At 34.6% G+C, this 20,014-nt stretch overlaps 1 protein-coding gene across 1 annotated transcript in view; it reads right to left on the bottom strand.

The window, feature by feature from the left end:
* Positions 1 to 11,128: 11,128 nt before the first annotated feature.
* stx (ubiquitin-like domain-containing protein stuxnet) overlaps positions 11,129 to 20,014 on the bottom strand; it is a 49,007-nt gene continuing 40,121 nt past the window's right edge. The window contains exons 4-7 of the mRNA XM_089096591.1: positions 18,580 to 18,903; positions 16,573 to 16,657; positions 14,418 to 14,594; positions 11,129 to 11,928 (exon numbers count right to left, since the gene is read on the bottom strand). Of these exons, the coding sequence (XP_088952717.1) occupies positions 11,639 to 11,928; positions 14,418 to 14,594; positions 16,573 to 16,657; positions 18,580 to 18,903 (876 nt within the window). The 3' untranslated portion in view covers positions 11,129 to 11,638. The remainder of the gene's footprint in view (positions 11,929 to 14,417; positions 14,595 to 16,572; positions 16,658 to 18,579; positions 18,904 to 20,014) is intronic.

The raw sequence follows: 20,014 nt of genomic DNA, 5'->3' as shown, positions 1-20,014 counted from the left end.
AGTTGAGGGTTCAAACTATGCAATATTGTGCATAATTAATTTTCAAGTGAATCAACTCATTCAAATGAAGCTATTATCGTAAGTGGACCCCACATAGGATTAGGGACGGGTCACGCCATCTATTGCCTCATGTCGTCAGAAAGTGAAGCATATTTTACAAGGGTTTTAGATGGCTTTAACTAATTGGCTATCTTAGAAGTTTGATCGGTAGCATTGACGTTTGGAAGATGTGAGCCTGAGCTATGGGTTATGCTTGATTGCATCTGAAATGTGATTGGTGGACATCTATCTTTTAGGCATTCGTATCACCAAAAAACCTATAAGAATTGGTTATACGTGGAAAAAGGTTTTAGGTCCATCCCCCCTCCCTCCAAAACCTGACGTTCTTTCAATTATTGCAACTGCGATCCAGTCGTGTGTCTTAATACCACGGCGAAATACTGTCAGTTTTTAAACCTCTATGGCGTTATTTAAAGTTTCTAAGTATGGTATATTCACAGATAATATCTAAATTAATTTGAATATTTTAGGATAGAGTAATGTAAGATCGTTAGATGGTAGCATATTTGGTAATATAAACGAAATAAATGACAGTTAGCAATTTCATTTGTTTGATTACTCAAGAACATATACTGACGTTATAAGGTTACCAACACTAATCCCGTCGAAATGTAATTGACCCAAAAACGACCGATATAAAAGAGAACAAAACTGAGAAACTTTTTGAAATACTATTTGCATAATAGAAAAAGACTGAGAAGGGAATGAATACTTGATTTACCGACACTGCAGCTAAACCATTTTGCACTTTACTGAAAAAAAATACATTATAAATGTTTTCACTTTTTTTAACTTTGATAAATTAAAAATCATTAAGACTTTAAGGGATAAATATCAGCATATGTATATTATGTATACATATGCTGTGTATATATATGCTTACGTATACATATGCTGTATACATATCAGTTTGGTATTTTAAACTGACATTGTATATTCATTTGTTTTTTTTTTCAGTAAAGTGCAAGTTATGTTCTGGCCTTGAGAAGGCATAGGGGTTTTGAGCCCTAGTAGTGTTAATCTCTGCCCGTTTCGAGTTTGACTCGGTTGTTTATTGTAATTTCTGTTCGTTTTGGATTTCATTTATTTATTGATGCTGATTTGGGGTAGTTTTACCCTGGGTAGATTATTGTATTTATTTTTGCTCATTTTTGGTTAATGGAGTTCTTTACTTTTCTTTAAAAACTTATTTTATGGAAAAGCTTTTTAAATTAATTTCCGTTCGTTTTATATTTACATAGTCTTTTTCAGGGAAAAAGAAAATAATAATTTAAATCTTTTCGGTTTTCCTGTAAGAATTAATAGTTTGTCCTGCTATTTGTAAGCTGAAGAAACTTTTTCAACAATTTTTAACAACAAACACTCTTTTGAAAATGTTGCTAATTTAGTTTTATACATCCTCTAGTTAACCTGAAAAAATAAAACGTAATGCCATTCCCAAAAAATCATGTGTATGCTCTTTGACAGCCTGCATGCGCTGACACTCTTTTGATTTTGTTAAATTGTAAGAGTAGAAGTAATAATAGAAGAAGGAAACTCTTTAACTTAAACAATTTAAAGGTGTAATCTACCCAATGAGAGAGCACATATAAGGTGCTCTTAGCCAAGGGTATGGATACCAAAGTCACACAAACACGCTTAGGAAGGAAAGCAGTGCTACCATCAAAAAATAAATGACAGGACATTTTCCTTGAAATATTTTTGTCTGTGCTTATGCTTTTTCCATAAGATCAGAGGCGCAAATACAGCTATTGCCATTCTTCAACTTAGGATATGTTTTCTAGATTTGTGACTTTTCAGGTTGTCAACTGTTCATTAACAGAAGATAATATTTTAATAAAATGTACTTTTTGCCAAAAATGCGCATTCACATACAGCATAACAAGATGATTGCATGGGGTTCAGGGTATTTTTTGAAATGCCCATAAAGTAGTTTTCGCAACAAACTTTTACTATTAAGATTAACGGAAATAACAGTTGCCATTCCTGAATCAGCTTCAAATGGTGATTCTTCTTCACATGAAACCTTTTTTTTTAAAACGCGTGTTTAAATTTTTGGTTACTGTGGGCCAGAATCCGTTCTTCAATAAGTTTTGCTGGTTGCGCAAACATGATATTGTGATTACGATTACCATTTAGTTAGAATTTATTCTTGACTACGCAGCTTGTATGAATAAAATAATTCCGAGTTTCAGAACTAATCTTTTTATAACAAAAAAGAAGAACAAATAATGATCACATCGATATTTGATTAACAAAATCTTCTATATCCACCTTGATTATTTTACTTTGAACTATTATTTCATGTTCTTTCTATGACCATGTAAACAGTGAATCATTATTTATTACCAAATTGTAAACAGTGAATCATTATTTATTACCAAATTCGAAACATGTTGCTTTGAAAATAATTCGACGCCTTATCTAAGGAATTTGACCTGTAAAAAAAGAAGAATAAACACCTACTAGACTTTGGTTTTGAAATACGAACGTTTTATAATGAAAAGTATTTGGATAACTATTGCGCTCTTTTTTTTTAAGATAAGACGAAAGTAAATGACGCAATTTTCTCCTATTTGCGCAATATTTTTGATGGGACCCTTAGTAAATACAAATAAAATAGAAATGACATCCATAAAAAAGGTGACAGGAACAGAGCTTTTTGAGTTTTAAGGACTCGATTTTTACTTAATTTCACCGGTTGGATTAAGGGGCTGCTCCAAAATTTCGCCTTGGGAAATTTCAGTTATCATGGTAAGTGATTGTAGGAATAACTATGAGTGGACGCTTGTGTTAGTTTTTGTTATTTAAACCCTTCATATTTTGATGTAACTAACCAACCTAGAGGAAACAGCAACCATAAATCCTCAATGTATGATAAATTGGAAGCTAACTTGTAGTTTCTTTTGAATTTCTGTGCATACACCAATAGACGATACTTGTGCGTTATTCAGTACTCACTCGCGAAGTGAATTTAGGTTAATCCTGATGAAATAAACCAAAATATGTTGAAAATACAATACTTTAGTAACAAAATTATGGAAACTACAACCAAAGAATGGGGGACCGCAGAGAACACATTATATTAAATACATAACCTAACCCAACCAAAATACCATCTCTATGTATTAAATATTTAATCGAAATATTTCCTGCAACGTAGATTCCAACTGAACATGAGCTAATTTTCTTGAATAGTGACAGATATAAACCGGTTACTGTCGGATCTGTAGATCCAAATTCTCAAGTGTATACCATATAATACACAAGTACCTAATAGAGTAACACTGGGCAATAATCCCTTAAACTTCAAATCAGCCAAAGAAATCCTCAGAATGGTCCTTAACCAAGAAAGAAATCCTTGTTTGAAAGCTGGTGTAAAAATATGCCTTTACTGAATAAATAAGCCGTTTTTAGCTGGAAAGGCGTTACGTCTGCCTAGCCTCTTACTTTCTTAGTTTAAGGCTCGTGTGAGTTCAGATGCTAGGTGAGGTGGAAAATCCAAATGCCAGGCGAGGCAGGAAAAGGTACCTGAATAGGTACCTATGTGTATTTATGTCTATAAATACACATAGATTCAAAACATTGTTTTAAACACAACGCATGGTTAGTAATTACGTTCACATGCCATGGTGAGACATAGTTGACTATGATAAACGGGTCAGAGCAAAAATAGTAACGAAACGGAGCTAAATGCTTAAAATTCTAAAAGTTGGAGCGATTATAGGAAACAAAACAAAGAACTTGTCTGAAGACTGGCATAAAAAAGAAGGAAACAGTGTAGGCTATACACTTTTGTGAGGCTGGAGATAAATTATCCCCCTTTCTTAACAGAAAATTATAAGTATCCCTCGTGTTTCAACGAAATGTTAAACGAATTTTTCATAAATTAACTGATTCATATCATGTTTCTAATTCATAGTTGTTCATTATTTTAGTATACATCTATATTTGTTTGTACACATTTATACTCCACTGTAAAGTAGTATTTTGGTTAGTTTTATAGTATTAATGATGTTAATTCTATAATAAAACGCAAGCTATCTTATTGTGTTATTTAATTTACTAAATTCGACAAACATAAAAACATTCTAAACATAAAATTTAGAATCTTATCGTTGGATTTGTCGGATAACAAGGTACCCCTGTTCAAAAAAATAATCCTGACAATAGAGAGTCTTAGCCATTAGCCTATTCCATGATCCGATAGTAAATTCGATAATTCAACGCTGCCCTACAAAACGATTGTCGGATTATCGGGGGTCCGCTGTTATGTCACGATAGGTTTATGTCACGATAAATTTCAAATCTACTAAAGAAGCATCTTAGACCTGCAGCTGAGTAGTTAGTACTTAATTTTTCTCGTTTCTTGCACTCAAATTCTTGTTTTTCGTATTTTCGTTTGTGCACTCATAGTTTTCAGCATTAAGAACATAGGCGATTTCTGCGTCACTGCAGAACAAAATTACTACATATATTTGTTGCAAATAAAATGTTCTACTCTACTATGTGCTACCAACTTTCACAAGCTCGACTTTCTTTTAGGATTTTATTGTTGGGACATAAGGCAAATAAAATAGAATTGTTGGCCAAAATGTGCGCATTGGAATCATTTGAAAAACACGTGTGCATGTTGATAAAAAGACTTTTCACGAAATCAAATTCTATTCGAGCATATTTACGAAGGTTTTTTGCAGACTGTTAATGTCAATTACCGACGTAAAGATATTGAAATTAATGGGGTTTATTTCTTCTGAAAATATGACGTTATATGTGTATGAGTTATTTTAGATTTGACAACATTGCGTTCATTTAATGTTATTTAAATGTCTTTAGTTTTTCAAGTCTTTATTTTCGTAATTCTTAAGTATTCGTTCCATTTAAGCCTTCTCGACCAGTACAGCATCTTAATCGATCTTGCGTAAATTATTTAGTTCAATTACTTACCAGTAAGAAGGCATAAATGGAAAATTGCTAGAATTAGTTTTCTTCTGGAGAGTTAACGTTGTCTGTGTCAAAACTACGTTTTATTTAGCGCTTGAAAAATGTTTTTCGTATTTTCAAGCCTGTTTCTCAAATATTCGTTGCAAATATCCGTCTTTCTCGACCAGTAGAGCATCCTAATCGAGTTTGCAAAAATTGTGTAATTCAATTACTTACCAGTAAGAATGCACAAATAGAAAATTGCCGTGATTAGTTTTTTTTTCTGGAAAGTTAACGTTGTCTGTGTCAAAATGGCGTTCTACTTGGCGTTTGAACATTTCTTTCGTATTGTTAAGCCTGTTTCTCAAATTTTCGTTCCATTAAGTCTTTCTCGACCAGTAGAGCATCCTAATCGAGTTTGCAAAATTTGTATAATTCAATTACTTACCAGTAAGAATGCACAAATAGAAAATTGCTGCGATTAGTAGTCTTCGGGAAAATTAACGATTTCTGTTTCAAAATTGCGTTCTATTTAGCTTTTGAACATTTCTTTCATATTTTCAGGCCTGTTTATCAAATGTTCGTTCCATTTAATCTTTTTTTACCAGTAGCCTACAACATCCTAATCGAGCTTACACAAATTGTATAATTCAATTACAAGTAAGAATGCAGATATAGAAAATTGCTGCGTTTTTTTCTTCTTCTGGAAAGTTAACGTCGTCTGTGTCAAAATTGCGTTCTATTTAGCGTCTGAACGTTTCTTTCGTATTTTCAAGTCTGTTTCTCAAATATTCGTTTCATTTAATCTTTCTCGATCAGTACGGCTTCCTAATCAAGCTTGCACAAATTGTATACCAATTACTTACCAGAAGAATGCATAAATAGAAAATTGCTGTGATTAGTATTCTTCTTCCTTCTGGAAAATTAACGCTTTCTTTGTCAAAATTGGTTCTATTTGACGTGAACGTTTCTTTTGTATTTTCAAGCCAGTTTCTCAAATGTTCGTCCCATTTTAGCTTTATTGTCAGGCTCAGCGACAGTATTAAGGTCACGCAAGTTATTTGATGACTTACCAGTAAAAATGCGTAAATAGAAAAATTCGTCGGAATATTTATTTTTCTTTTTGCCACACGAGCACCTTACAGTCAGTTACAGCAATTTAAAAGGTTCTGTGTGACGTCAAATACTTATAATTTAATTTTACAGCCTTCAAATTAAGCAAGTTCCATTGATTTTTTTTCATTATATTCCATCTTATTTGGTTCTCAGGTTATTTAGAAGTTTCAGTTGTTTTTGTTTCAAAATGTGTTGCACCCTCTTCCCTCATTCACAAACATTGGGAAATGGAACTTCATTTTGCCGCATCATGGATACTTAAATAAGCCTTCAAAGAACAAAAATCCCAGTCCATAATGAAAATAATAAGAAAAAACTTAAGTTTTCTAATGGAAGTAAAGAGCAAAGTCGAAAACTGAAACAAGATAAAAATTATTGCTTCGGGAATTACACGAAATATATCTAAAAAACTAGCTCAAATATACTGACAACATATTTTTCTATACCTATCGATTTCCAAAAACTAGCGCTTTCCTGAAAACACAAAACCGATCTAGAAAAAAGCAGGATGTTTTCTTTGGAGCAGAAAATTCCATAAGTAGCCTTCAGAAAACAGAAGACTAATTTATAAGGCTTTTAATGGTCTTTCACTGAGAATGAGACAATTCCAAATCTATCAAAAAATTCAACTAAGTTGTTTTCAGTAGTGCCATTTTATTTATTGAAAAATATCTCAAAACAGAACCTTTTCGAAGAGTTTCAGACGGTTTTTCGACCTCATAAATCTGTTTTCGCAACAGACTTCATCGAAATAATAGCTACCATTCCCGAATTGACTTCAAACAATCCTTTTAAACGCGTTTTTAAACTTTCAGTTACTATGGACCATGGTTCGTTCTTTATTATGTTAGGTATATCGTTGCAACCCTGACTGTCAAAACACTCGATGCGATTTTTCCACTCTCCTTCAGAATTTGTGTTGAGTATAGCCTACTGCCTTCTGAGTTACCACAGTTTTTGGTTTCATTTAAGCGATTCTTTTTTTATTTCGAGGAATCCCAAAACATTAGGCATTTTTTCCAAAACCAGACGGATTGTGCTTAAAAACAAAAACACTCAAAACAGTTGTCTTGCAAAGAATGTCAACACAATTAGGTAAAATGAATGCCGATGGGGCAGGTGTCTTAATTGCAGTTTAATATTTGTATCTATAAGTAATAAAAAGGGGGTAAATTTATTCCCAATTCTTTTCTAGGTGAAAGCCTCTTTGTGGGACGTAGTATATATTAGCATCTGGTTACTTGTAGAATCGATACTTTGATATCATCTGATGTGTTCTGTACTTATAAATTTCAGTCTTTGAAGATGAATTATAACGTATATAATATTCATTGTCACAAAAGAGAAAAAAAAATTATAATAGCTCACACATTTTGTTTTTCTTTGTCAAATATATCATTTAGTTTCTGAATACCATCTATCTTAGAAGGAAATTACCAGCAATTTTCATTACCGAAATTTTCCTACTGCAAGATTAGAAGTGTCAGAAAACAATACTTGCAAACAAGGTCATATCTAGGAATTTGTACGTGGGGGGGGGGTTACAAAGAACTCTAAAACAGATCAAAAAATTGTTAATCTACATCTTTGTTACTTCTTACGAGTCGGACTTTTTCATAAGGGAGGGAGGGGTCACCACCCCCACCCTCCCCCAACGGATAAGACCTTGCTACCCTCGAAGTATTCTGTGTGCAACAGTTAAAAGGTATTTAAATTAGTATCCGACCGCAAAACCATGTAGCAAATTTGTCTACCTGTCAATACTCTGCTCTCTACCCCTGAGCACAGGTTCCTGGATACGGTTACGGTTCTAGTGCTTCACGATAAAAGCCCCGAAAACTATCACTTAAGAAGTCAGCTTGTTAAGGCGAGGGGGAGGGTTGAAGTTTTACCCCCAAGGAAGTAGGTAAATGCTGCAGGATAACAGATGAAAAAAAGAACCGATTTCGTCGAGAAAGCTAGCTTTTTAAGCGACATGCATTCCAAACTTAAATACCAAACATTCACATGGATTCTAAATGTAACTCATCAAGGCCAATTTCAAGGAATGAAACTTTATTCGAGGTCTGAATCGCTGGTGAACACAAAAAAAAGGAAAAAAGCTTACTCATTTTTCCATATCTACACAGAATAAACATGTTCGATGCTCATAGGTCCTAAAACTATATAGTGAACAAAACACGCCGAAAAAGGCCTATAAAATTCTTAACTTAGCCTATATACAAGATAAATCACGGGATAGCAGATCACTTAATTCTCCAATTTCCCGCCAGAAAGACTTTCATCTGACTACATGAATTTATTTCATACAATCGTTGTCATTAAGAATATCTACCCATACTTTTTTAGATTATAGCACGTTCCAGACCTCGACGATTTACTTACCCCTCCCCCCATGTTTTCTCACTAAAAACCATGAATCTAGAATTTCCTCAGGAATACTCGGTTCTTAAACTAGTCAACCAAGGAAGAAAACCAAGAGTAAAATTCCGCATTTCAGTTATATTTAATTTCTAACTTTTTCGATTATGAGAGATGCAATCAGACTGTAGTTATTCAAAAGGCGTCTTACAAGACTTTTAAGCGAGAACCAAAACTAAAATCGAGTTTTCTTCTATCTTCAATAATAAGCAGTTATCTGAATAAGGGTCGTTTCAAGATTTTGAGATACATCAAATGCAAACTTGGTATCAAAGTCTTCGCTTTTCTTTCACTCCTGCAGAGAAAGAGCACATTTTGGAAAAAAATAAAACCTCCAAGGATCGAAAGACTAATGGATCCTGCTTGTAGTTTTGTTGACAGTGTACATTTGTATAGCCATTATGTATGGTTTTGTTCTATAGAAAATGTAGCATAAAGCCATAGATTACATTGTAATTCAAAAAACCTGGTGGGACATTTTTGTTTATGTTACCTAACATTTATAGCACATCCCCTAAAATTAGCAACTATTTTGACCTTTTTTTTTCATCGGTTTTGGCTGTTCTTTTTTTACTGTTGTCGACACATTAAAAATTTTAGTTTGTTTCAAAATACTCTGAGCGTACTACTTTTATCTACGTAGTACTTTTATCTTCAAATTCGTAAAAAAGTCCAAAAAAGTTCGGCCATTTATCTCGATTTAGCAATTTCGCACACAAGACTCTTGCTTAGCAGGTAATCTATGGAGGTCTTAGTATCAAAGCAAACGTATGTACACATACATACATATATTTATGTATATGTATATGTACACATAGCGTATTTTGATGTACTCAGGTACTTGTGTAGTCTCAAGAGCATACAGCCTTGGGATATTCTGGGAAATCTTGGCCTAGCGAATGATCTCCAAGAGCTGTAAGTTGATCGACCCAGTTGCAGATTTAAATTGACGTTTTACGTACAACTGAAATTTGTCCTGGAAGACTGGTTCAAGGACAGGGGGTGGCTATTATTAACATCACTAAAACTGGCTAGGAAGCGGTTATAAGTAGATTTATACAAAGTTAGAACTATCTGGAAAGCAGAGGAGAGTGAACCTCTGAATAGTTGGGTTAAGGAGGAAAATACGTAATTTTGTTGGTCTCAGACAGCTATGTGCCGCGACGACATCACCCCGTAGCCAAGAAAGAAAAAAAAAAGATTTTAAGCAATTTTTTGGATCTTCATATTACCAAGAGGACGTAAGGAGGAAAACTGAAAGGTTTTGTGGGAAATTTGATTAACGAAGCTCGTATATAGCTTGTCGATATGGGAGGGATGGGTTTTCCAAGTAACGATTTGTCCATACTTAAGAATAGTAAAACCAAAAATGAGAAGTCGTGGTAACCAAAGGCCGTAACTGGTACTTTCTTCAAACAACCGCAACTAAAAATCTGCATTTACTGCTTTTAAGGGAAGAGGCCTACATAAAAACACGAATTGTAAAATTTTTTCTGATTTTTCTTCTCCCACAGTAGTCATATTTGCTTTTAGCAAACAGAATGAGCAGAACTATGCAAAGAAGATATTTCTGAAAAATTGTCAGTTAAGGCAAAAATAGGGAAAATACGTTAGATCGCCATAAGATTATTTGGATAAGTAAGTCCTCGATGTAAGGAACGAGCAGTTCATAAATAATAATAAAAATTCAAAAGATACACAAATTCATAGGACAACTGAAATTAGGATAGCAAATAAAATATGTAGCTCACTGAAAGTGTTTAAAACTGAGCTCCTCAAAGCCTGACTTATCTAGGTAGCGTCAATAATTATATTTATAACAATGACACAACCCCCCCCCCCAAAAAAAAAAATTAAACGCAAATTAAACCTATCGTTCAGAAATAAAAAAAAATCCTATCTGAGCTATGCGCAATTTTTATCAGTTAATTACACCTACCTGATAAGAGGTGTTCTAGATTCTAACTTCCAAAGCCAAATTCTAGAAATTACTACGATATCGTTCAGCCATTACATTTTACAAATATATAAAAATTCACTCAGTACCAAAGACTTCTTCTTTTGTGTTTCTTTTTAATCAATCAATCTCCCATACCTTAAGCTTCAAAATTTATGACTGCATCACAGACATTCGGGCCAATAAGTTTGTTTAATTCGATTTGACCAGAATCCCCCCCCCTTTGAAATAATCTGGCTTCTATAGTTTATAACCACTCTACAGTTCCAATTTGTTCATGCAGCCAACAGGCAAGGAAACCTCACGCGAAGATTCAGGCTGAATTTTCAAATTAAAATTTTAGCGCCTATTCCTGCACAAGGCGGAGTTACAGGTGAGGGGAAGCGGAACCTCTTCTCACCTTGAATTTTCTTATGGAAAAAAACATTAAAACATGTGAAATTGAGACAATTTGGGCTAATATTGCAATTTTTCTTTTTAAGACCCCCCCCCCCCTCTAAAAAAAAAAAAATTAAAACTCCAAACACAAGTTTCGCAATGACCATTTTGCACATTGTAAATTTGATAACCTAACCTTAAAAAAATATGACTATATCTACCAACACAGAAAGAAGAAGTTTTACCCACTTAAAAACTACCCCCCCCCCCCCCCCCAATTAGTCGATTGTGTACACCATACGCTTAATTTTCAATAAAAAAAATATTGCCACATATTCCACTTGAATTACGTTTATTTACAAACAATATTACTTAATGTAATTTCAAAAATAAAAAAATTATGTAGTTAAATTAAATGTATGCAATTTTAAACCAAATATGACCCACAAGGTTGGCAGCAGAACCAAATTGGGTTTAGGGAACCAAATAAAGTTATAAGTTCTTTTTTAATGTTGTCATTTAATATTACACAGTGAAAAACGACAAAAAAGAAAAAAACGGTGGGTAAAACGAATTAAGGCAACACAATACTGCACTTCGTTATGCAATAAACCCAATCACTATTTTCACATTTTTTACACAAAATAACAACGTTCGTTCCACAATAATAATTGATGGTCTAATATTAGAAAGTTGAGACTAGATTGCACTATCTGCAAACTTATGGCTCTTCTACACTGAACACATCTTGGCAGCTATACGAATTTATCACAAATAACTAATTCAAGCTAAAAGTGGCTCCGAGGTCATTTCTATTAGATCTGAACTGTCATTGGTTTCCATTCTACTAGTTGTCTCTTCTGTATCATCACTAACAGCTGCATCACAGTTTAGTGTGGCGGAAAGGGGTGTGGACTGAACCTGAGGTTGCCATTGGCTAGATGGCGAATACGGAGATACTCGTGCTTCTCTTCGAGCACGACGTCTCGCACGGCGCTCTTCCATGATCATTCGAAGCTGTTCAAGTTTTCCACGTGTAGCTTGATTTTCCTCAGCCAATCTTTCTGCTTCTTCTAAAATAGAACGTGAAAAAAAAAATTATACAAACATCAATTTGATGGAAACTGTTTAGAAATCGATAGAAACTGTATAAGCACACACTGCTTTTCCAGTGAGTTTCTTAGATCCATATAATCAAAATATTACTAACCTATATGAACCGTTCAGTAGTCAATTTGACCAACTTCGTAGAGCAAACAGTAGGTAAAGTTAAAAAAGAATAAAGCAGCATATGCATAGGAATAGGCTAAATCAAATTATAAAAGCCGTGAAAAATGACCAAAGGGCTAACCTGTATTGGCTTAGGCTAGCTGTACCTAATTAAAAATACAATTCTTATCTTCTATGAGCATTCCTCTGGAAATATCCCCCCCAGGCTTCAAGAGCTATAATCTGAATTAAAAGCGCATGACCCTCATGTTCTTTGTCAAATATTAACAGAAAAATTATGATAAATATGGTTAGTTTCAAAGTTACTTACAAATTTATGGTTCTAAAAAGCTTTCATTTCAGAATAACGGATGCAATTTTCTACGGCTCAGTAGAAATATTTCAGCGCAGCCGCTGAACCGTTACGACGTATAAAGTTGCAGCAAAAAAAAAACGGAGGAAATTTGATAGATCACACAGAAACGGCCGTTTTTGCGTGAAAATGCATCAGGGGGGACCCAGGGTTAATCTCATTTGTAGAAAATGTTATTTTGACTGTGCAAGGTCAATGAGTCAATGAAATCCTTTGTCGCCTAACACACTGGCAAACATTAAAAACAGTTGGCGTTTGAAAATTTCATATCGTCCCATCCATACGACAAAGGGAACGTTTTAACTTTCTTTCCCTTATGAAATTTGTAATGATGGTCAAACCAATTTTGACATAGTAAGTTTTTGACAGTTTTGTCAGAAATTTTCAAGTCAAAATATTCAAAATTTCTGACAACAGTTTGTCAGTTCTCGGTATATTTAGAAGGAAAAATCTATCGAAAAAAAAACTGGTTTGCGTGGCCTTTTTGAATGAATTAAAAACACTGTAAAATCTGTTGACAAAGGAAACAATTACAAGTGCGCATATATACTCTTTCATAGCATAGATAACAAAAGGAAAAATAATTAAAAAATACTAACATTAATTCTTGTCTACTAAGTCCTTTTTGTCTATGGAAAAATCTGAAGAGTTTAGAAAGCTAGATGTTAAGTTGGCAATTAAAAGTGCCAAATAAATGTACAATAAAATTTAGGAAGCTAGGCCGGTCCTTGGGAAGAGACTGATTTTCCATAAAATGAAGTTTTTTTCTAACATCAACAAAATCGTAGCCATTCAACTAGCTGACAGGCAAAAAAAAAAAAAACATAAATAAGTTGTACTTATTGCGGGTAATATTTCCTCAACACTTCAGGCCAGAATTAACAAGGACAGTTGACAAAAAGTTATCTAGATTATAGTTGACAACGAAATAATAAATATAGTTGTTGTCAAACATTAAAATACTATAAATGCTCTACAACAGAATAGAATCGTGGCACCGGTAGCAGCATCCTAGTGAAAGACGAACCACGGCCCATATTAACCAAAACTTAAAAAACTCATAAAAAAAATACAAGTGAGAAAAGATTGCCATTTCTAGCTGATTCAGGAATGGTAACTATTATCTAAACTAGTCTTAATAGTAAAATATTAATTTTGAAAACAAATTTTCAGTATTAAATCGGCATAACAGCAACGATGTAATAGCAGAGAAAACGAAGCTCATTTATTAAAAAATTGTCTTCTTCAAATATCAGCAAAGAAACTGTGCCATAGAAACACTTGCACTGATGCCAGATACTAGCTTCAAAGTTGGCATCGAGTTTGGAAATGCTTAGACACCAAAGAAAAGAAAAAACTTACAGCCGAATAAATCTATTTTTGGCCTCTCAGTTTTTTAATAGATTTATTTATTGTACCAATTTTGAAACTTTATTTTTGTGCATTTCTTATTGCAACGTCGTTATAATAAGCAAAGTAAATTTCTAATAGCGCGGGCAAAATTCAACTAAATCCGCCGTTTTTTTTTTTTTTTTTTTTTTTTTTTTAGATGTCTATATTTCATTAAAAGTCATTCCCGGGCTACACATTCATAAAAAAAGAAAGAAAAAAGAAAAAACAGCATTAGTTCTTAGATAAAGTTGACTTTTCCTCATCCTCACTCATTATTAGCACGGAACCAAAATAAATGATGAGCTTTTTTCATTAGCTATCTCCAGGTCAGTGGGGGATCCAGGGGGGGCTCCCTCCTAGCGTAGTCTAAAGTAGTGTAATTTACTTAATTAACTCAAGTTTGCGTTAATTAAACTTGCCCATAACGCAAGTTTACCGGATCAACCTATTTTGCCCCCCCCCTAAAAAATCCTAGATTCGCCCCTGCTCCAGGTATAGCTATCCTCAAACCCAAGACCAGTTTAACTAACGAAATCAGATCTACATAGTAACACTGTATATATTCAACATATACAATAAAAAACTTACTTGGTGGAACTTGTTGAGTGGAAGACCGAATAGCTTCTTCAGCCGTTTTCCTCAGTAATTCTCCATTTTTTCTGTATTGTGGTGCTGCACATAAGAGATCGTTCAAAATGTGAATGATTGTACTAATATCACGTTTAGGTCGCCCATTCTTATCCTGTAAGGCTGGATTTAGTGTCCCTGAAATTAAACATTTTTTAGCCACATTTCTCGGTTTCTCAACGTACATATGTTAAAGATGTGGTTGGAGCGTTTTAAGAGAGGTCACCTTCATTGCTAAGGAGTGCAGGTTGGAAGCAGTGCTTGGCGTGTCCTCGATATGAGATGAAACAAGCACAGATATTTTTGTTCGATACAGAGGGACAACCTATTGAGTGGGGGTACGTATGTTTCTTCGCGGATTACTAATAGTGCAAAATGGGCGAAAATCTGGAACGTGTTTGGCTAAAATTTGGTTTCAATACCGGGAAATCTGCTTAGAACTTTTATAAACTCTTTAAAATCAGCTTTTGGAGATAAAGTCCTGACCAGGTCAAATATTTTTATCGGTTTTAACGGATTCAAAGATGGACGCGAGTCGGTCAATGATGACTATCGGTCCGGCCAGCCTTCTACACCAAAAACCGACGAAAACAATGAAAGTTCGCAACTCAATGTGCTCAGACTGTAAACTAAATTGGTGAAATAGCTTAAGATCTGAATTTGAGTATGCGCGGTTCAGTCTATTTTAACTAAGGATTTGGACATCCACAGAGAATGTACGAAGTTCATTCCAAAATTATTCAATCGAGCCGAAACGGACCTAGAATCTTATAAATAGGGTAACAAGTGGTGACAAACCACGGATGTTGCGTATAACACAAAAAGGGACCAATCTTCTCACTGGAAGAGAATAGATCCATCACGACCGAAGAAAGCGAAACAAAGTGGGTCGAAGACAATTGATTTTTATTTTTTCGATTCTACGGGTGTCATAAATCATGATTTTCCCTCAGTCCACAGGGGACAAACAGTCAACCAGGAATGCTAGAAACATCCTTAGACGTGCGTGCTAAACATTTAGTAGAAAATGTCTGCCCTCTAAAACGACAAAAATAGTAACCTTCACCACGACAACGCGCCCGTGTTCTTGATCCAGAAGACGTGGGTCCAATTCAACATTCCAGTGCTTCCGCAGCCTATTATTCCCCTAATTGGGCGACTGCCGACTTCTCCATGTTTCCTAAATTTAAATTATTACTGAAAGGGAAGAAATGACTGAATTGAGGACATCAAAGCAAATACGCAGTCGCACTCTTACCGAAGGCATTTTTAAGGAATGTTTCCAGAAGTGAAAACATCCGAGTCAGTGTGTTCATTCAGCAGGGGACTACTTTGAAGAAAGTCCATCGTAGCAGCCTGTAAGTGCTGCCGTTTTTAGGTTACAGTCCCCGTCTTAAAACTTTCCAAACACACCTAATGATTACCTGATTCAATTAAATTAAATTCAATTTATTTTATTTGTTTTCCATATAATATAGTCAACAAAAGCTTCAATTTGTATCTTGTCAAGCTTGGTTCTATTCTCTTGAACTTTATTTTAACAGCAGGGAATCTACTCAGCACTCATCCACCTCACTCCCTCATCTTCTATTCTTCCATTTTTCAATTAAATAAATATATTATATTTCTTTTCTTCGTTTGTATCAATTCTGTCCATCCTTGCTTAATCTTTCCTTCATTTTGGGCTCATTTTTTGAACAATTTTCCATCTTCCGGTTTTTCCCTTTTTCTAAATTCTTTGATCTAGGCTTGCTTCTTTTTATTTGTCATAACAGACGCCACACTCCCACCTAAAGCCTTACGTCGAACTCAAGCCCGTAACATGAGCTAGTCGAACTTTTAATTGATTTTTACACCTTTGCTGTATTAACATAAACAAATAATTGGGTTTTCTCTAACGTTACGGACACTTAGTAATTATGTAAGGAAAGATGCGTTTAGACGAACATAAATTCACCTGAATGTAAGTGTAAATTACAAACTAGCACGAATTCAATATATCACAAGAAATACATTCAGATGAAAGCCAAACTCGACAACAATAATAAATGCACGAATATGTAAGTGTTCCACAAAATTAAGAAAGTAAATAGAAAATTGAGAGCAGGGATCTAACCTGAGAAAGTCCCTGAGTAAACTCCCTTGCCATGGTGATGCATTGATTCTATAATAGCTCCTTGCTTCTTCCGACGGTTCGAATCCTGTAAGTAAATAATTTAGAAAACTCCTCATTTCAAGGAGGGGCCGAAATTTCAAGGAGAGTCAAATCTTGAAATAAACAGACAGACTATACAAAAACATACTAAATTATAGGCCAATTTGTAACAAAATTACCCCCCCCCCTCTGAGTGTGTGATTCCTATATACGTTATAACTGTGAGGGTCCTAGAGCAGGCTAAAACTCGGGGGTAATCCGATAAGATACTTGTAAATGTATGATTAAATAAAAACAAAAAGATGTGATGAAATTCTTTGCTTAAAATATCTGGAAAATATTGTTATATAAGAAAAGTAATTATCAACTAATTGAAAAAATACGAGGACAGCATCAAAATGTTTCATAGGATTCTAAAAAAAATATTGAAAATATTTGCAAAAAATTTTAAGATAAAAATAGGAATGTGCTTTTTTTATCGGTTTAATTAGTTTTTGGTGCTTGGTACTTTTCCCCTATTTTGCGTGCAGGTGTGGTTGAAAAGGTTCATATTTATGTAGTTTATGAGAATTAAGGTGTACTCAGAGATGCAAAAGATTGCAACCACCAAGGAGTCTGCGAGAACTATTCCATACTCATTTTTAGATAGATAAGGCCAAAGTAAACAATAGGGAGAAGGGAAAACTTCGGTATTTTGATACTTTTTCAAGCATTACATTTCACGAAATTCCTCAAAAAATTGGGATATGTTACTTTCTACATGTTTGAGTACTTGAAAACGTGTTAGGGGACATGATCTCAAGCTGAGGTTTTACATACCCAAAAAAAATCAATTTATAAATCCATCCAGATGTCTCATTTTGTTCTCAATGGCACCCGAAGAATTATTTGCTTTGCCAAACTGCGCTACCTCTCATACCTGCTACGAAGGGAATCCACACTGGGATGAACCCGAAGAACTCCCACACCTGCAGAAACTGAGCATCAGTGGTATAGAATTAATATCATATTTAAAACCCCCTTGTCTAAGGGGGATTATTCTCCCTTCCCCACCCTTAGGGCTCAAACCTACGTACACACATGTTTTCTCTCCTTTTCTCGTTTTGGCAAGCAGTAAAAACGTCTGCTATGACTTGAAGGCAGTGTTGCCACATGTAGCACGAAAGTGCTATTTTAGCACTATTACGGTAAATTTTTTGGCTGTACCACCAAAAATCGCTGTGTAGCATGCAAATTTAGGCAATTGTAGCAGTTTAGGTGGTGGCAAACCTGCTTAAAGGCCTAAGAAACCCTCCTTCTTTAAGCGAATGGTCCATAATAACAAATCAGAAAACTCCTAATTTGTTCTTCTTCTATAAAATTGATGTTTTCTGATTAAACACCTTTTGAATTACCGTAGCCAAAATGTGACGACACATCTACAATCACATTCAAACATGACGCTATCAAGCTGCTTTTACTTTAGTGTGTATTAATCTGATATGAAATCCTAAGAATGCCAGAATACAATTAGGAAGACAGGAAGAAGTCAGCAAAGCAAACTGCTCGAATCAATTCATGTAGGCTTAAGAGGTAAATAATCAATCCGTAAATGTTCCCTGTTAACGACTTACCCTACTGTTAATCAAACTTTTAAGTAATAAGGTGCACAAGAGCTTATGTCTCTGAGTAAACAAAAAGACAATAAATTTATTTTCCTGAAGGGGTTTTTACTGTGCATTTGAGTGTCCCCAGATTCGATGTCTAATATTCAAACACTGAGTTTGGCAACATTGACAAAAAACACTGAGTTTGGCAACATTGACAAAAAACACGATTTGGAACATTTAATTACAGATGTTTGCTGCTATTATGCACATTTAATACTGAAGAGCTACGCTAAAATGATACTGCCTTTTTTGTTGGAATTTCGATCCCACTTTACCATCGTATTACACAAAATCTGCTATTAAGTTAATAAGTAAGCACCTCCGAAGACAGCTGCTTTAGAGTTTGAGTTAAATTTCTTGATGCTTCTGCCAGTGCTCTGCTATCTAGTAACTTCTTCCCAGAGCACTCACTGCATCCGGAGCAGGACTCTACACACGGTGTCTCACTTACACGAGGGCATGGATCATCACTAACTACTGGCAGACTTTGAGGTTGCTCTATTGTCACTTGTCGACTCTTTCTAGATGCTGCTGCCGCACTGCCCGGTGCTACTGCTGACAATTGAAGTTGAATAAGCATCATGTGATCGCCCAATCGCATTGTGAGATTAAGAGGAGCTTTTCCAGATAGAAAATCGTTTACCTGAAAAAAGTACGGCTATATAGATCTAGACGTTCCCTTGTAAAAATTACTAGGCAGACAGTTGTGAAGATAGACAGTTTCTCTAATTTTGGCAATTTTTGTTCATTTTCCGTTTGAATTAAGCTATTTACTTTTCGCTGAAAGACATTATCCTTTATTATTTGTTTTTTATTTAACTAAGAAGAACAATCTTATAAAGTTTATATCTTTTCTAAAGTTTTATCATAATTCTTAGTTTAAATTATGCTTTGACAAAGTAAACAAGCTCATATCTATTCATTTCCTATTTCTAGGGCTTAGACAATTGCATAGAAGACAGTTCTCTATGCCTTCCTTAGCCTTGACGAAAGTGTTTCTTAATCTTCCTTCTAATCAAACTTTTTTACCCAAGGTTTGAAAACATACTTCTAATGATTTGGGTAGGATTTGAACCTATTACAATTTTTTTTCAAATTTAAGATACACTTTTCAGAGTTCTTTAAAACCTTATAAATCAGGATTTATCAAAGTTTGGAAGCTCAAAATTTTTGGAATTGTCTGTGTTTTCCATTTATTTCTTAAAGATTCACAAACTTAACATAAACTTTGTCCAAATTCACCTAAGGTCAGCAGCGCCCGTTGGAGGGGGAAGATTCTTTCACACTTCTTTTGTTTTTGAAGTTCTGACTAACAAAAAAAATAATAAATAAATAAATAAAAAAAATGCAACCTACGGAAATTACATACATTTTTATATTCTTTAAGTGACTAAATATGTTTATATAAAAAAGTATTTAAACATGTATATTAAGGAGAGAATTGAAGAACATACTCGTTATGGATTACAACCGCAAATAGTCGGAAAAAAAAAATAGTTGAAAAAATTTAAAGGAGTAGATTGCGATATCGCCATCCGTATGGGCGATTGCAGGCTCCCCCATGATGTTTGGTGTTGCCCCCCCCGTTATTAGAAGATGTGGACGTCAGAGAACAACACGTGGCCAATTCCTGGAGAAAAAGGCTAGTATAACAAGGATATTTTTGGAAGATATGTGGTTTTGAGCTCTTCAGAAGTCGTCATGGAGAGGCACCGTTGTCGCCTTATGCGCCAGACGGCGTGGGAGGAACTAAG

This window comes from Artemia sp. Qi Xiang Cuo, chromosome 11 (assembly GCF_049724085.1).
Source record: "Artemia sp. Qi Xiang Cuo chromosome 11, ASM4972408v1, whole genome shotgun sequence".
In the NCBI taxonomy this organism is placed as follows: domain Eukaryota; kingdom Metazoa; phylum Arthropoda; class Branchiopoda; order Anostraca; family Artemiidae; genus Artemia; species Artemia sp. Qi Xiang Cuo.
The sequence above is the reverse complement of the archived record's forward strand: the minus strand, read 5'-3'. Positions and strand labels throughout refer to the sequence as shown.